The sequence below is a fragment of the Cervus canadensis genome, chromosome 8 (genome assembly GCF_019320065.1).
Source record: "Cervus canadensis isolate Bull #8, Minnesota chromosome 8, ASM1932006v1, whole genome shotgun sequence".
Classification (NCBI taxonomy): domain Eukaryota; kingdom Metazoa; phylum Chordata; class Mammalia; order Artiodactyla; family Cervidae; genus Cervus; species Cervus canadensis.
The window spans coordinates 84,164,921-84,183,135 of NC_057393.1; the positions used below are offsets into that span (position 1 = coordinate 84,164,921).

The window sequence follows — 18,215 nt, forward strand, 5'->3', positions numbered from 1 at the left end:
TATTTAGTTTTGAACGGTAGGGTATGTGTTAGTTTAGGTGTTACTTATCTCCTAGGCAAGAACAGGAAGGAATGGTGACTTGAAGTTCAGCAGGGTCACGGATTATTCTACTTAATTTACATTGTTTAATGACACATGGAATGGAATTGAGAATCTGCTCATTGATTTATATGTATATTAAAAGCTAGCTGTAGATCTGAATAACTACCTGATTACTGTACGTGTTGTTTTGTTGTGCTTTTTAGGGAAATTTTCTTTCACAAAAATACATAATAGCATGGTGAAGTCCTAGTATCCAGATTCTGCAGTTCTCAGAATTATAACATATTTTATTAGATTTCTAAGATAAGTGGAACCAATTAAGGTACAGAGCAGTGTGATCGTATGCTCTGGTGTGTGTCTAATCTTTATAGAGCTGTTGGTATATGGAAAATTCCCCAAGGAATACATAAGGGATTGTCAGTGAAGTTTCCCTTTGGGTATTGGACTGGGCTCTAGGGTCATAGGGAGACATAAAGTGGGACACAGACATTTTCATTGTATCTCTTTAAATCTACGTAAACTGCTCTAATTGTATCCCGTGGAATCCTTTCGTCACCCATTCCTCCTTAATATTCTAGATTTCTGTTAATGCTGAACAAGTCAGAATAGAACTGGAGCCACCGGATAAAGCCAAGTCCTTAGGCTCAGTTCAGCAGACGAGGAGGCAAAAGATGCAGCACAAGTAAGCGTGGCTGTCCCCCGGCCGTGAGTGTTTGTGGCCACTGTGACCCTCTGATGCCCATCAGTGCGGCATAATGGGTTACAACAGTTTGTACTTAACATTGACAGTGTTTGCTTTTCTTTTTGTCTCATCCGGTTCCCAGAAAATCACAAGAGCAAGAATCTGTCCAGGAGGTTGGAGGTTCTTACTGGCAAAGGGTAACCCTTATCCTGGAATTACTGCAGCACAAAAAGAAACTCAAAAATCCTCAGATATTGATACCAGCCCTTTTTAACCTGCTGTCAAGGTAATGACACTTGCCTTTGATATGTGAGAGAAGAGGACTCTAATTCTTGCCTGTCTTATTTAGCTTTCACACTCTCCTCTTGCTCAGCTAGTCTGTAAAGCAATGCAAGTTGAATACTATAGTTGGAAGATTTAAAGAATGGTGATAGGAACCTGTTGCCAAGGCCTGAAGCTAACCTTCATCCTGTATTGTATAGTAAATGAGCACTCACCTTGGGGCCTGCTTTGCTTCTTCGTTTTCAATACTGTGTCCCTGGGGCGTCGTTACTTCTGTTTAAGGATATAGTGTGACACCTAGTATATTTTTAGACATGCATCGTTAGATAGCCACAGTGTATGCCTTGCATGGTGGATGGTGCTCTCGTCTGAAGAAAAAGTAATTCTCAAGGTTGTCCTCTAAGAAGGTTCAAAATGGGATGATGGAAAGTTCGGTAGAAACGAGAGGTAATGTGACGTCAGCTCCTGCCTGCGCTAGAAGAATCAGAGTTAGAAATCTCACAGTGTGTTTATAGACATAATGTTAATATTTTAGTTCATCCTCATTTAAGATATGCTCTAGGCATTGGTCATTACTGCAACACTCAAACTGTACAACCCTTTCATTTCCCATCATTTCTCTTCTGGGACTCCTGAAGGTGTTTAGAGCCTTTGCCACCGGAGCAGGGAAGCATGGAATACACCAAACAGTTAATTCTTAGTTGTCTGCTTAACATCTGCCAGAAACTCTCTCCAGAAGGTGGCAGAATACCCAAAGGTGCGTACTTTGTTGGAAGCAAGTGGGGAAGGGTTATCTGCTCTGAGTGTGAATGTACCTACTACTTGGAGATTTTTTATTTCTTGCCCTGTAGACATTCTGGATGAGGAGAAGTTCAATGTGGAACTGATAGTCCAGTGCATCCGTGTTTCTGAGATGCCTCAGACCCATCACCATGCCCTTTTGCTCTTGGGTACTGTTGCTGGAATATTTCCTGTAAGTGTTAATGATTTTAAGGCTTATGCAGATATTTCGGATGTTTTCTTCCGTGGACATACGTAGGCGCACATGCTTGGGATTCTGTGGCGTTCTGGATCTTACAGTGCAGGTGGGCCTCCCAGGCCTGCCTCTGTAGTCGAGGCAGTGAGCTGGTTGATCTGTCTAAGCTTTGGCTCCACCTTTTGTAAAGTGGAAAATACAGTAACCTTCATAGAATCGTGCGAGTGGGATTGGATAATTTATGGTTAGCACTTAGCGTGGCACTTCATGCAAGGTAACTCCAGTAAGTGGACTTAAAAGTAATTTGATTATGAACTACCTCAGTTAAAGAAATCGTGTTCCTTATAGAAATATATCATTTAAAGATTTTTGAAGAGATGGAAATTATTTTCATCTAAGGGATATGTTCCTAACTGACAATTTTTGGTTTTCCATGAGCTTCTGTGGGATTTTAATCTACTAAAATCATGTGCAAGATTTAATGTGTATGGGATTTTTTTTCCCCTTGGTATAGAGTCAGTAGCCCTCAAAGGGGTTGATAATCCAGAAACAATTAAGAATCATATTTTTCTTTTGTTTTTATTGAAATATAGTCCATATTGTTACAAAAATCTACCCATGTGAAGTGCACGATTCAGTGGTTTTAGTTTACTCGCAGAGTTGTACCGTGGTCACCATTATGTATTTCCAGAACACTCAGCAACCTCAGAAAGAAACCCCATATGCACCAGCGTTCAGTCCCCATTCCCTTTACCAGCAGCAGCACCACCTCTGGCAGCCACTTATCTACTTTTCTGTTCTGGACTTTTCTTGTGAATGGAATCATATAATATGTGCCTTTTTTGTGTCTGACTTTTTGCACTTCGCATGCTTTCAAGGCTAATCCATTTGGAAGTGTGAATCAATATTCCTTTTATGGCTGAGTAGTAAACCATTGTAGGACTTTTCCTAGTAGCTCAATGGTAAAGAATCCACCAGCAATGCAGGAGACATGGTTCAATCCCTGGGTTGGGAAGATCCCCTGGAGGAGGGCATGGCAGCCCACTCCAGTATTCTTGCCTGGAGAATCCCATGGGCAGAGGAGCCCGGCAGGCTAAGTCCATGAGGCCATAAAGAGTCAGACACGACTTAGAGACTGAACAGCGGCAACAACAATAAACCGTTGTATGTACATGTATTTTGTTTATCTGTTCACTGATTGTGGGCATTTAAGTTTCCCACTGTGCATCTGTTCATTAACTGACATGTTTGTTGTCTCTGCGTTCTGGCTGTTAACCAGGCTGCCGTGAACATTCACATGGGAGGTTTTGTGTGAACCTGTTCTCGGGACTTTCAGCAGGAGTGGGATTGCTGGCTCTATGCTACCTTTGACCTTACGAGAAACTGTCAGGCCATTTCACAGTGAGGTCATTTTGTGCCCGCCACGCAGTGTCTAGGGGTTCTAATTTGTCCACCCCCTCACAGTTATTCCTATCTGTCTTTTTTATTATACTCGTCCGAATTGGTGCTTTCTGATTTGGATTTTGCATTTCCCTCATAACTGATGTTGATCATCTTTTCATGTGCTTATCAGTTGTTTATTTGTGGAGAAATGTCTTTGTGCATCATTTGACTATTTTTAAGCTGGGTTATATTTTTTTATTGCTGAGTTGTAATGACTCATTGATATTTGATCTGCTTAAGTGGAAAATGTTGAAAAATGTGTTCTCTTTCAGGATAAAGTTCTACACAATATCATGTCTATTTTTACATTTATGGGAGCCAATGTGATGCGTCTAGATGATACTTACAGTTTTCAGGTTATCAACAAGACAGTGAAGATGGTTATTCCAGCACTTATTCAGGTGAGTTTTCTATCGTCATTGGTGTTAGATTTTTTAATTTTTAAGATTTTACATAGCGTGAGATTCAAGTAGTAGTTAATAAATGACATCAAAAGCCTCTCCAGAATGCTCAGGTATTAGTGCCCATTAAATTTTAGAGTGGTGAAGCTAAGGAGTAGTCTTGGAAATATCCTCTCCAGAAATATCTATAAACTGATTGTGCTGTACTGCAAGGGTATAAACTATACAAGTGCCTTAACGTTCTTCTTTACAGTCAGGGTGTATCTCAGGACATTGTATCAGTTTGATGAGACCCTTAAGTAGGTCTGTGCAGATAGGAAGTTTTAAAGCTACGGCGGCAAATGTGTTAATGTACAATTTAACAGATGTTTACCAAGTGTTCTCTGAAACTTAGTACACAAAGAGATGACTGAGACCTGGTCTCTAACAGCCTAGTCTCAGGAAGGAGTGAAGACTTTGAAACTAAACAGTAGCCTTGAAGATGAACAGGTGTGGTTATCCACTTGTGTTTTCTGTTTACCTCCACTGTTGTTACTTTCTTTTCTCATGTTATTGACCGTTTCCTCAGTGACCATACCAGGCACCTTCTCCTTTTAATCTTGGTGTAAGGTTGGTATTCTTTGTGTCCAGCAAATTAGCCAGAGTGACACATATATAAAAAGGAAAATAACTATGCATTCATGTGATGTATGCCAGTGGGATAGATAAACACTGAGGAGTTCATTGTAGGGGAAGGCCCATACGGGCCAGAATGACCACAGACTTTAATAAGAAATGGACTTCAAACCGGTATGAAGAGGGTAGGATGTATTCTCTGAAATGGCTGGCAGTCCCGGCCTGGGGTTGTGCACAGTGTGTGTGAGGGATGTGGAAAGCAAAGTCGGGTGGAAATAGGGGCGCTGGGTTAGCTGTTCATGTGTCTGTCTTCATTCTTTCATTCATTCAGCAATTGTCTTTCATGCACCCATTCCAGATGGTCAGAATGGTATTCTGAAAGCAGCAGGGACCTATTGGCTTGTACTGCTCTGCTTGTTAGATTATACCGTCCTTCTCCAGGCATAGCTCAAATCCTGTTTGGTTTTTCTGGATGCCCCAAGAGTAGCCTTGCTCTCAGGGCCCGTCGTTGGCCTCTGCCGTCTTTTCACCGGAGCATCGTGTCTGGCACAGATGGTGCGCCTCCTTCCCGCAAGGCTCACGTCTTGCACCTTGTGGTCCCCTCATGGGAACGTCCTCTGTACTCCTTGAATACCTACTGATTGGTCTTCGATTGTTAGAACTGCTTTGATGACTCTCTTGGGGGCACATCGGAAGGCCTTTTCGAGTCTAGTTAAAGCTTGTCTCATGGCGGCTTGGTGGCTTCTCCTTGCTGTCCCCTGCTTGCTGCCCTGCAGTCTGATGGTGGCGACTCCGCCGAAGTCACGAGGAACGTGGAGGACATCGTGGTCAAGATCATTAACGTGTTTGTGGACGCACTGCCCCACGTGCCTGAGCACAGGCGCCTGCCTGTCCTTGTCCAGCTTGTTGACACGCTGGGCGCAGAGAGGTTCCTCTGGGTTCTCCTGGTCCTGCTCTTTGAACAGTACGTCACTAAAACCGTGCTGGTGGCTGCCTGCGGAGAAAAGGTCAGAGCACAGAGCGGGGTGGTAAGAAAAAATGGGAGGCGTTTCACATAGATTTTGCATTACTTTTCACTTTAAACTTGCGGCCGGTCATGCTTAATGCACATGGCTTCACCTCTCGAGCTCAGAAGTGCTTTTAAAAGCATTTTTTATATTCTTTGGACCTACTTCCAGAGCCTGAGGCACTGAATATCCTTGGGAATAACAGGACTTCTCTTGAGGGTGACTGGAATTTAAGAAACAGTTGGTGCCATGCTGGGTGGGTCTGTTTTAAGCCCAACAGCATACAGATGTACAGGAATTAAACTGTCTCTTAAATGTGTTTTTGAGGGCATTTCAGGGGGCAGGGGAGGTGAGTCAGTGTTATAGAGGTCAGTGAGAGGCAGGTAACTGTTTTGAAGCACCCTGTTGAAAGAGATGAGGGGGGACTTACGGGTCCAGGGCTGTTTCTAAATGACTTCTTAGACAGTGGGATTCAGGAATAGATCTAGAACCTGTGTTAAGTAATTCAGTTCTACCAGAAACCATAATGCAGTTTATCCTGGATTTATACCTCTTAATCCTTGTAAATTGGCTTTTTTATGTAAGGAGCTCACTATCTGATTCTTCTAGTCATACACATGACCATCCTTATGGTCAGTGTGGAGTAGCTTTGTGTGCTGAGAAGTATATTTAAAATGTTTCCCTTATTTGTACCGGTTAAGTAATGTAAATTTGAGAGGTGCAGTTTTATTACTTCTTTCTCTCCTCTACACAGGATGCTGTTTTAGAGGCAGACACTGAATTTTGGATTTCTGTCTGTTGTGAGTTTAGTGTCCAGCATCAGATCCAAAGCTTGATGACGATCCTTGAGTACTTACTGAAGCTGCCAGAGGAAAAAGAAGGTAGGCATAAGTCAGATGTTAATTATTGTTTGATCTGGAAGCTTGAGAGAAGCAGAAGACTATGCACTTTATCCTCAGAACCCATGACATGTATTTAGAAGGATTTTTTAAAGTAAATCAGTAATTTATATGGCTGTCACCTTCTCAAATCTTTGTAGAAAACAGTAAGTAGGATTTCTACCTGCCATTCCTCAAACATTGGTTTTTGTGTCTCTGTGTTGGTATGTGGGCTGTGGAGTGTTCTGAGTGGGATGAATTATAGTAAAAAAAAAAAACAGCAAGTTAGTAGGACCTTATTAGCTGTATCTTAGCTTTCCCTTAAAATGTGAGCCATGTGTGGTGACAGGCTAAGTATGGCAAAGCCTGAATTTTGCTTCACCCACTAGCACAGTGATTTGTAAGTGGCCCACCAGTGGACATATACCTGTTTTATATTAGATACATTTGAGGGTGGAATTCTACAGAATTTAAAGACAAACGTCCTCAACTTTTAGGTTTAAATGTTGAAGGGGAGGGATGACCCTCCTTCAGTCTGTTGTGGGACATCACAGTACATGCCTGTGTAGCTTCAGAAATGGGGCATGGAGCCAGTTTAGACTCTTTTTGCAATATTTTTGTCTTCCATTTGTTTGTCTCAGTTACCTTGTTTTTTGTTTGTTTGGTTTTGTCTCATATACTGTATTCTCAGGGCTGTTGGATATTTTATTTGTAAATATATCTTTCACTAGTTTAGAAGAGGAAAATGGATATAACAAATTATATATATATATATATATATATGTATGTATGTATGTATGTATGTATGTTATAGGGCTTCCCTCGTGGCTCAGACAGTAAAGAATCTGGGTGCAGTGCCGGAGACCCAGGTCTGATCCTTGTGTTGGGAAGATCCCCCGGAGAAGGGAATGCTGTAATACCCACTCCAGTATCCCTGCCTGGAGAACTCCATGGGCAGAGGAACCTGGCAGGTTAAAGTCCGTGGGGTGGCAAAGAGTTAGACATGACTGAGCAACTAACACTTTCACTTTCTTTTCCTGTATATTATATGGATATGTTTAGTAATATACATGTATTTTATGCATAACAGAGTTCTCTCTGAAACTTGTATGCATTTACCATGCTCATTAATATCTGTGTCTATACACTAAAAAATCAGGTCAAAGACGAGTGAGGTCACTTGTTCATTGTTCTTCTTCAGAAACCATTCCCCAATCAGTATCTAACAAGAGCGAATCACAAGAAGAAGTGCTGCAGGTCTTTAACATAGACGCTCACACTAGCAAGCAGCTGCGGCATTTTAAATTTCTGTCTGTGTCCTTCATGTCTCAGCTCCTGGCTTCCAACAATTTTATCAGAAAGGTGAGCTGTTCTTTAAATGTATTTATGATATAATTTTGCTTTTTCTGAAGAAATTGTGATTTAGGCCTCATGAAAACATGAGGCATGCCTATAATAGAAAAGAAAGAGTGCTGTTCACTTCAACATGAACATGTATTGGGCACGACCTAGTAAGATTGTATATGCATAAACCCTCTGGCTCAGCAGTTCTATCTTCAGATGGTACATACCTGCAGAAGTGTATGAATGTGTGCACCGAAAGACTTTGAAAGGCATGTTAATGGTAGCATTGTTGATGTTGCCAGGACTGGGAACAGTCCAAGTGTCCATTAACAGTGGAGTGGGTAAAGTGTCTGTCATCATCACTGGATGTGGGTGAACCTCACTGACACACTGTTGCCCCTCATCAGTATCACATCAAAGGAGAGAAGGCAGAAAGAAGGTATCCTGTGGCTCCTGTCGTATTAAGTTCAAAAACAGGCAGAACACACTTGTGGTCTTAGAAGTAATAACGGTGTCTGTCTTTGGGAGGAGAAGAGGGTCAGGTAGGGGAGGAATTCTGAGGTGCCGATAATACGCTGTTTACCACATATAGTGAGCTCCGCACACACTATTTGTGCACCTTTCTGTTTGTGTGCTAAACTTTAAACAACGAGAGGGAAAGAAGGACATATGGAAACAAAACAAAGACATGAAGAAACAGAAAGAAGAGTCTCAGAGTCCTGAGCAGGAACACACGAATGGCTGAGTGTTTGAATATCTGTGTCCTTATAATGCATGAACTGATGGAAAGAGGAAATCTGTGATCACTGAAGGATTCAGACAAACAGCTTAGTGAATTCTGTACTTACTCATGACTTAAGGAAAATGATTGTCAGCATCATGAGGTAGGTGGAACTCCCTGGCCTGATAAAGACATGGTTTATATCACACTTCATGATGAGACATTAACGTGTGCGCGTCGGAGAAGTCACTGTTCACACTCAGCTAAAGGAGCAAAGTGTAAGAATCAGAAAAGGACTTGACAGACTTGCTCAACTAGTAATTAGCTAAGCAAGCTTGCTTGAGAGTGACCAGTGTAGACACTGATTGTGTCAGGCAGAGTCGAGGACGGTGGTGGTGCCTGATGATGCGAGTGGATCAGTGTGGCTGGACATCAGCTGGCTGCACCCACGTGATGTAAAAAGCACTTCCTGTGTTGGGCGGCGCCGTGTGACAATGGGGAGAGAGAAGTGTGCGAGACCTAGGTCTGCTGTGGTTTGTGCCAAGTCGGGAGGAGAGGCGGATGTCACGTGTAAAGTTAGATTAACAGAAGGTCAATTGAAAACTTCAGTGTGAAAAGGAGTGCTTGGCACTTTGAGAAGAAAATCAAAGAAAATACAACCAGAGGATGGAGAAGAATTTCTTAAGAACTTCAATTAAAAAGTCACCATAAGCAAAATGAAAAGAAAACCAGAGGCTAAGGCAAGATTATTGCTGTTCGTGAGTTCAGAGGCATCCGTTTCTATTAGAATAGTTGGCAAGCAATATGAATTCACTGAAGAGGAAATCTCAAATGGCCAGTGAGATGAGACAACCTCCTTAGTAAGAAGGGAAATGCAGATTAAAGGGGATGCCACTGTGATGTTATCAAATTGGCAGAAATTTTAAAGTTTTTAATGCAGGAAGCAGCAAGACTGTGGGGACACGATCATTGTTCTACAGTGGTGGGAAGTGGGACTCAGTATGCCACTTCAGGAAGCGCCAGGCAGTGTCCAGTCAAAGTGAGGATGTTGTCCCCTGTGACCTAGCAGTTCCCTTTCTCTACAAAAACTTGGCTCGATGCTCAACAAGAAAAGTTCTTTTTAGCACTGTTACTAAAGGAAAAAAGGGTGAGGGGGGTGACATAAGCTATCCACAAAAAGAGGTGAATGAACAAGTTGTGATACTTCAGGGGGAATAGTGTGTACAGTTAAAATAAGTGAACTCGGGCAACATGAGTCACCGTAGAGACCTCCCCAAATCTAGTCACGGGAAGCAGCTGCTGCCTGGTATGTGCTCTCTAATGACGTTTAACTGCAGGTTGAAGTGTGTGGGGCTCGGGGTGGGGGGAGATTGGGATTAGAAAGCAGTAAAGGGGGGACTCCAGCTGTACCCTTCATGTTTATTAACATCTTAAATAGATACAGCCTTCACAAAAGATTAACATTTCCTAAAATAAAGAGGTAAGTGTTAAGCATTTGCTGTATTTTTCTGAATCTTTGTAGTACTTTACAGATGCTATGAATATCTATAAAATGTAATCAAAATAAATTAAGGGAAGTGGAGTTGATACAGTATGATGGGGTGATTTGGACCTAATTAAGTTGTAATATCAGAAAACACTGGGGAGTGAGTTGAAGAATTTCCGAAGTTTCATTTCACTTACTTCAAGTGATTTTTCATCCCTGACTTCCATATTGTTCTAATGATGCCTTCTTTAAAAATCAGGTAGTTGAAAGTGGCGGCCCTCAGGTGTTGACAGGCCTGGAACAGAGGTATGTTCCCTTTCTTTCTTTAATCTGTATTTGGAAATAATTTCAAACTTTTCATCAGAAAGCTGGAAGAAGTTAAAACTCTCATACGAGTCTCCTGTGTTCCAGGTTGCTAGAAACAGTTCTTGGCTACATCAATGCTGTAGCACAGTCCATGGAGAGAAATGCAGACAAGCTAACTGGGAAGTTCTGGCGAGCGCTCCTCAGTAAAGCTTATGACTTGCTGGACAAGGTGGGCATTTATTTCTCTCCGTCTTCTGTGTTTTGTTGCTGTGCTATGTCATTGTCAAGTTATTTATCAGAAAGTTTTACGTTAAGAATAAAGTTAGCGATACCTTCTCTTAATAGAATGCAGCTCAGATTTTTCTTGGAAAAGAATTTGATGCCTAGAGATCATTTTATCTGAAAAACAGTTGCTTACTTACTGATTATGAGATCGTGTATCTCAGTAAATTTAAAGTAAATTTAAAGCATCAGCTTTAAATGTTGAGTCATATCCTACTGTATAATGTTCCAGTTTATTTAAGTGGAATAAATGATACCTATTAGATGGAGTGTGTAGTTCATCAGTAAAATCACTGGCCAGGACCACTGTTTAAAATTGAGCTGAATTGTTTAGCTATGTGGCATTGAGCAGTTAGCTTAATGATAGCATCCTCTTTTGTTGTTGTGTGTTTGATAAATGTGGTTGGTCATGTCTCCCTGAAACGTGAGTGTAAGAACTAGATAAGAATTGGTGTGTGAAAACGCCTCATACTTTGAAGGTGTGCAGCGAGTGGAAGTCTGTCTTAAATGAGTCATCTTCCCTTTTGTATTTTATATTTTCCTCTTTTGTTAAATGTGAAACTGCTGTGTAGGTCAATGCCTTGCTGCCCACAGAAACCTTCATCCCTGTGATCAGAGGACTGCTGGAGAACCCACTGCCATCTGTTCGCCGGAAAGCTTTGGATCTTTTGAACAACAAGCTACAGCAGAAAACCTCCTGGAAGAAGAAAATTGTAAGTGAAGACTGTGGTACAGACCCATTACCCATCCCTTGGTTTATCAGAGCTGCATTTAACTCGTTGTAGTTTCTCTAATGGTACAATTTAAAGAAGTATGTTGTTATCCAAGTATAATGCTGTGATGCCTGTGTGTTTAAATGTGATGTTAACTCTGGTAGGAGCACTATATATGTGTTATATGAGCTATTAGAGTGGAATTGCAACCAAATGGAATTCTTGCTTAATATTGACCAACCCTTAACTTTAGCATGATTCGAATCCTTTTTCACTCCAAACTGGTAGGGTGCTTTATATAAATACAGAATTGATTGCAAGCACATGCATCCATTTATTCGTAAGTAACACAAGTGGGGAAATGGTTGCTTGTGTATAATTGTATGGCTTAGGACTTCTTGGTCTGATCTCCATTTAAGCAATCTCAAGTAGTAAAAATGGACAGAAGACTAGCATTTCTTTGCAGCTTTAATTATTTGGGAATTCTGGCTGTCTTCCTCAGATTTACCATTTCCTCGACCTGATCCCCGTCCTCGTGGCCATGGTGAAGCATAAAAGAAAGACGTTAGAAGACCAACCAATAAACAGACAGACGGCTCTGTATACCTTAAAGCTCTTATGCAAGCATTTCGGTTCAGAAAATCCAGAGCCCTTTGTCCCGGTGCTGAACACCACGGTGAGGTTGATTGCCCTGGGAGCAAAGGAGGAGAAGAACGTCCTGGGCAGCGCCCTGCTGTGCGTGGCCGAGGTGGTCTCGACCCTGGAGGCCCTGGCCATCCCTCAGCTCCCCAGGTATGCCGAGGGGACCTGGGGCAGGACCACCGCACAGGGTTTCTGCTACCAACTGGGAAATAAAAACCTTAGTGACTTTTTTTTCTGCCCATCAGTAGAAGTTTCATTAAATTCGATTTGTTAGAGAAGTGATCTTTTCTTCAAACCGGAAAACACAGCATTCTCATTTACCTCTATGATGCGTGTTGCCCCCAGTTTTTGCTCCACTTGGACCAGCAGTCCTAGGGAGCAGCAGGGACAGTGCCATTTCGTGGAGGAGCCCTTCTGGGCGGGCCGTGGCTGGCGCGTGCCGGCCGTGCCGGAAGTGGCCACTCCTGGCTGTCTCGCTGGCTCCGTATCTGCTGGCCGTGCAGCCTCGCCAGGGTTACTTAGCCTGTAGAGCTCTGCCACCTACAAACCGAGATAGTGCCTGTCCCATGGGGTAATGATGGGGCAGTAGATGCAGGGCTTTTTTTTTTTTTTTTTGAGTTTAAAAAAAATTTTTAATTGCATAGACTGCTATTTTCGTAAAATACACTAAAAACAACTAGAAAACTGAAATAACACAGGCACACAAAATTTCTTATTACTATTAGAGTCACGGACATAAAATTACTCTGCCAAACTGCTATAAATGTTTTTTTCAGAGCTTGCTCCCAGTCTCCTTACTTACTGCTTTGTAGACTAATAGGTTTTTTTGTCTTTTTTAAAAATTGGAGTATAGTTGCTTCCATGCAAGGCTTTTTTACCTGACACGTAGCAAGTGTTCAGCTGAAAGGGGTTGTCATTTTTTAAGTAAAGTGATAGTGTGTTGGTACTATGGGCCCTGGGAGAGCTCTTGCTCTTGGTCACGTGAAATGTATAGATGTTTCCTGGGCTCGGACATCAGAATGTAAGGGGCATGGATGGTGGTTTGGATTTTTCATGGTGACTTCTGCTCCATCTTCCATTCTCTGTTTCTGCTTTAAGTTTTGAAACTTGTGTCCTTTCTTTCCAGCCTGATGCCGCCACTGCTGACAACCATGAGAAACACCCGCGAGCTGGTCTCGGGGGAGGTCTACCTGCTCAGCGCCCTGGCGGCCCTGCAGAAGGTGGTCGAGACCCTGCCGCACTTCATCAGCCCCTACCTGGAGGGGGTCCTGTCGCAGGTGCGTTGGTGACCACAGCAGGGGAGGGAAGAGTTACAGACGCGGTCACTGTATCTGTGCCCGCGGTTTTCCATCTGGCAGGGAGAGTCTTACTCTGAAAGATGTACCAGCTGTGCGCCTCGCTCACTTCGTCGTCCCTCCAGTTCAGTCCTGACGTTGGTGCGGGCGTTGCTTCGTCATGAGGCTCTTTCCTTCTTTGACTTTGCAGGATGTATTTTACTGCTTTCTTTTGCTGTGAGCTCTTTGGACTTGGGCTGATAGAGCTTCTTGTAGAATGGACATGCCTGCTTTGTTCCTAACGTGAGGGTTTCTTAACCCTAAGGTGTCTTTCAGAGTGGAATGCCTGTGCTGCAATTCAGACAGTGGGCCATTGGCATTTCTGGCGAAATGCCGATCTGTTGTGTTGTGTTGATCACTGGCCATTTATGAGGTTAGGAGCCTTAGCTGCTTTCATGCAGATGACTTAATTGACTCACATACTTTCTAGCCACACCTTGAAGGTAGACATCATGAAGAAACGGACCTCTGCATCTGAGCAGCTTTCTCGATTCTTTAGCATAGAACGTAGCTTTCCTCCTGGTCCCTGGATCCTTGTCCTCTAAGATCACTGTCCTGAGCCCTGCCCTCTGTGTCCTGCCTCCCACCATTTGCCTGCATCCCTAACTCCCTTGGAAAGAGGCATCTGTCCATTTTTTTCTATTTCAATTTATATTAAATATTAAAAATAAGTGTTCATTTTTATTTATTCTTACGTTTGGGGTTGGGTGTATGAGGATTTCTGTGTGAGGCTAAATGCACTGAGCATTCCCAGTCCTGGCGCTTGGACTGACTTCTCCATCCTCCCCATGACTTTTCTGTGCGTGTGTAGACACACGCTCTCGGTGACGCCCTGTGGTGGCCTTAATGGTGGTTGTTATTTCCTACAGGTGATTCACTTGGAGAAAATCACTAGTGAAATGAGTCCTGCCTCCCAGGCTAATGTCCGTCTCACGTCCCTTAAAAAGACACTGGCTACCACGCTGTCACCCCGGGTGTTACTGCCAGCCATCAACAAGACATACAAGCAGATTGAGAAGAACTGGAAGGTTAGACTCTACAGGGTATTAGACTTGGGAGGAGGGAGATGTGGTACTGAAATTTTTAGATTTTAACTTAAAGAAGAATATAGTTATTTAATGCCATTACAGATGCATTAATGAACTCCAGGAGTATTAAAAACGGGCACATCTCCTGTGTGTTTTCAGAATCTCATGGGCCCGTTTATGAGCATCTTGCGCGAGCACATTGGGGTGATGAGGAAGGAGGAGCTCGCCTCCCACCAGCCCCAGCTCACCACATTCTTTCTGGAGGCCCTGGACTTCCGCACCCAGCACGCTGAGGTAGGCATGTTTCCACCTGCCTGTCCTGAAGTTGCCACCTAGCTCAGAGCCAGAGAAAAGCCTAGCTGTGTAACCTGTTGTACCTGCCAGAGTTATACCTAGATGTCAGTACTCTGGCTAATAAATTAGCTCTTCTGTTTTTAGAATGATCTCGAGGAAATCGGAAAAACGGAAAATTACATCATTGACTGTCTTGTAGCCATGGTGGTCAAACTTTCTGAGGTCACATTCAGACCCCTGTTCTTCAAGGTGAGCTTTCTTCCTCTACTTCTCTTACTCACATATCAGTCACAAGATCCATAGAAGAAACTAATATTACTTTTATCTTTTTAGCTGTTTGATTGGGCTAAGACAGAGGATGCTCCCAAGGACAGACTGTTGACCTTTTACAACTTGGCAGATTGCATTGCTGAAAAACTGAAAGGGCTTTTTACCCTGTTTGCTGGTCACTTGGTGAAGCCTTTTGCTGACACCTTGAACCAGGTGAACATCTCCAAAACAGGTAGGTAGTTGACTCTAGATCAGTTGGCGTGCTTGCTCTGTGTACCTTACAGAAGGTATAGTAAGGAAGATACATTTCTCACTTTATAGTCAGTTGTCAGACACTGTTTTAGCATGTTACTAACTGGGGCTTCCCTTGTGGCTCAGACAGTAACAGAACCTGCCTGTGATGTGGGGGTCTGGGTTCGATCCCTGGGTTGGGAGGATCCCCTGGAGGAGGGGACAGCTCTCACTCCAGTGTTCTGGCCTGGAGAACTGCATGGACAGAGGAGCCTGGCAGTCCACGCGGTCACAAAGAATCAGACACGACTGAGCAGCTTTCACACACACAATATTAATTTACTCACTTGGAAGAAAGAATAAAGGGCATTCCTCTGCTTCTGGAATTAACTCTAAAACATTAAAATTGGTTTATTCTTTAATGCTAATAACAATCAGTCTATTTGCCAAACTAAGCAGTCTTAACAGCCGAGAATGTTAACAGCTCTGAAGGAATGAGCCAGTCCCCTGAGACATTTTATTTGTGCTCTGCCTTCATCCTGATTGATTTCTAGATCATTTTAGAAATACCCCTCTACTTATAGTTCTTATAATAGTGATTTGAATTTAGATACTGGAGATTTGAAATTCAGCTTTTTTTGGTTTTGTTTCCATTTTTACTTTTCCCAATCTACAGATGAAGCGTTTTTTGACTCTGAAAATGATCCTGAAAAGTGCTGTTTGCTACTGCAGTTTATTCTGAACTGTTTATACAAAATCTTCCTTTTTGACACCCAGCATTTTCTAAGTAAAGAGAGAGCGGAAGCCTTGATGATGCCCCTGGTGGATCAGGTAACCACATGGAACCATTCTCTGTTGAAAGTTGGGACGGTTGGTGGTACATGCCCACAGGGTTTATGTTGACCAGAACCACAGTTTGCTGGGTTTTCTTTTCCTTTTTATGAAAATTTTATTTCAAAATTGATCTCATCTTTCTGATGAATGTAACTCGTCTTCACAGTGGCATTGATGGAGTTTTTAATTTTTCAAATAAAAGGCATGGTATAAGGTCTATTAGTTGAATTTTTAATTCTTAAAAACTGAGTTTCTTGAGAATGTGTAAGGGTCTGGCTGCTCTTCTCTCAGTTTCTGAGGAGGGAAAGGGGTGAAGCTGTGGGCTGTGATTCCACTTGAGTTCCTCAAAGGTGGTAAATTTGCTCTAGAGAGAGTAATAGAATAAGCAGTACCTGGTTTTTGAGCCTGCTGATATTAGGGAGGATAGTAAAATACCATATACATTGAGTTTTTTCCAAACAGCAAGAGACCCACTGCTCAGTCCTTGTCTCACTGTCAACAGCTGGAAAACAGGCTTGGAGGAGAAGAGAAGTTCCAAGAACGGGTGACGAAGCACCTGATCCCATGCCTTGCACAGTTCTCAGTGGCCATGGCAGACGACTCGCTTTGGAAACCACTCAACTACCAGATTCTGCTGAAGACGAGGGACTCCTCACCCAAGGTCAGGCGCCGTGGTGTGCACGTGGGCGCAGGACCGGCACTGCTGTGTTTAGCACCAGGGCTTGGCCTGTGACAGGCAGAAGACTGAACCTGAATCCCATTTACAGGCCGTTTATAAATAGCAGTCCTTCCCACACCCATGGTGTGTTAGACAGGGCGACCAAAATGCTTTATACTTTTAAATATTGAAAAGACTTTAATTCGTCGTGTTTCTTAAGCACCATTTTCATGTCAGTGTACTCCCAGACGCATGCTGGGTTTGTCCTCAGAACATTCCTTTCAGTTAGAGCAGTGTATTACCCTGTTGTACACACATCTCAGGCCTCGGACTTTGTGGAGTAATGTGCATCAGCACGGGTGGGCGGGGGGAGTGAGTGATGTGTGGAGGTTTGAAGCTTTCAAGCTGTCCTAGTGATGGATCACCATTTCTCAAGCTGATTATTACACTGAATTTCAGTGGATAAACAGACTGAAGCAGAATTTTATTAATAGACCAATTGGTTGAAATTCACAGCATTTGTTTTTTTGGAAGTAATGGAAACAATGAGGCTCTTCCAGTATACCCCTGCATTTTAAATTGTAGGTTCCTACAAAGTTGCGGCACTAGATTTATTGTAACATATGTTGTTTTGATTGTACCAGATCAGGAAAATCCTGATTGAACATAGGCAGTTACAAATGTTTTTTTAAACATCTCACTTTGCTGTATCCAGATATTCTTTATATCACCCCAAACCAGAAAGAGGACTAACATGGCTTTTGTTTCAGAGTGAATCACTAACAGAGCAAACAGCTGCTTGGGTTCCTTGTCACAGACAAGACATGTAAGCAGCACTCCAATCTTTAAGTTACAAAACTAGGACATTTATGACACGGTGAGTGTCTTCTAGTCAGGCTGAGGAAGGTGGCCCCTCACACCACCACACGGTGGCCCCGGTCAGGGTTGAGGGCAGGGCCCCTGCCCGCAGTGGCTGGGGTCCCCCGCCAGGTGGGCCTGAGCCAGGCCAGCCAGCAGCTCCCGTGCAGCCACATTTGGTGACACACTCCAGTTTGCATGTCGCTTTTTTACTGTTTCTGTTTGTTTTAAGGAAAATGTTACAAAATAAAAAATCACATGAAAGGCCTGCAGCACTAGAACACAGATTGAAAGGCTCCGACTTTACAAGGTTGCCCACGTTATAAAACAGATCTCAAACTGTTAAACAAACTGGTATGCTAAGATAAAGCTTGAATGGAGAGAGTAAAACAGTTTAAAATTCAGAGCATGTCTCAAGTTAGATCATAAATTAACAAACATGGCTATAATAGTTTTTTGGTTTTTAAAAAATGATTCATCATCTTTTCAGGTTCGATTTGCTGCTCTGATAACTGTGTTAGCACTGGCTGAAAAACTGAGAGAGAATTATATCGTCTTGTTACCAGAATCCATTCCGTTCTTAGCTGAATTGATGGAAGGTAATTCCCAAACTTTTAAGAAGTAATTAAACCTCTGTGGGAATGTGCCCGGTGGGAATACCCATTTGGAGAGACTGTGATGAGCTCTTGGCTCCAGCCCTCTGCCTGGAGGCTGAGCTCCTGTTTTGAGTGGGGTGGAGGGAACAGTTAGAAAGCAAACGCCTCCTCATCATTTGAGATTTGTTTACAGCATAATCCTTACTATCTTTAGCTTTGTGTTTTTTGCTGACAGTACAGACTGTAGGAGTGTTTTGCTTTAATCTCATACATGACTGTGATTGAATACTTT

General features: G+C 42.8%; 1 protein-coding gene across 2 annotated transcripts in view; it reads left to right on the top strand.

Annotated features, from left to right (window-relative positions):
* HEATR1 (HEAT repeat containing 1) overlaps positions 1 to 18,215 on the top strand; it is a 47,601-nt gene that overhangs the window by 28,158 nt on the left and 1,228 nt on the right. For both annotated transcript variants that reach the window (XM_043477020.1, XM_043477021.1), the window contains exons 25-44: positions 621 to 724; positions 867 to 1,010; positions 1,645 to 1,763; positions 1,858 to 1,979; positions 3,698 to 3,826; positions 5,218 to 5,448; positions 6,203 to 6,329; positions 7,528 to 7,688; positions 10,137 to 10,183; positions 10,289 to 10,412; positions 11,038 to 11,178; positions 11,681 to 11,970; positions 12,947 to 13,097; positions 14,024 to 14,182; positions 14,342 to 14,476; positions 14,621 to 14,725; positions 14,810 to 14,978; positions 15,654 to 15,808; positions 16,314 to 16,472; positions 17,818 to 17,926. In XM_043477020.1, the coding sequence (XP_043332955.1) occupies positions 621 to 724; positions 867 to 1,010; positions 1,645 to 1,763; positions 1,858 to 1,979; positions 3,698 to 3,826; positions 5,218 to 5,448; positions 6,203 to 6,329; positions 7,528 to 7,688; positions 10,137 to 10,183; positions 10,289 to 10,412; positions 11,038 to 11,178; positions 11,681 to 11,970; positions 12,947 to 13,097; positions 14,024 to 14,182; positions 14,342 to 14,476; positions 14,621 to 14,725; positions 14,810 to 14,978; positions 15,654 to 15,808; positions 16,314 to 16,472; positions 17,818 to 17,926 (2,881 nt within the window). The remainder of the gene's footprint in view (positions 1 to 620; positions 725 to 866; positions 1,011 to 1,644; positions 1,764 to 1,857; positions 1,980 to 3,697; positions 3,827 to 5,217; positions 5,449 to 6,202; positions 6,330 to 7,527; positions 7,689 to 10,136; positions 10,184 to 10,288; positions 10,413 to 11,037; positions 11,179 to 11,680; positions 11,971 to 12,946; positions 13,098 to 14,023; positions 14,183 to 14,341; positions 14,477 to 14,620; positions 14,726 to 14,809; positions 14,979 to 15,653; positions 15,809 to 16,313; positions 16,473 to 17,817; positions 17,927 to 18,215) is intronic.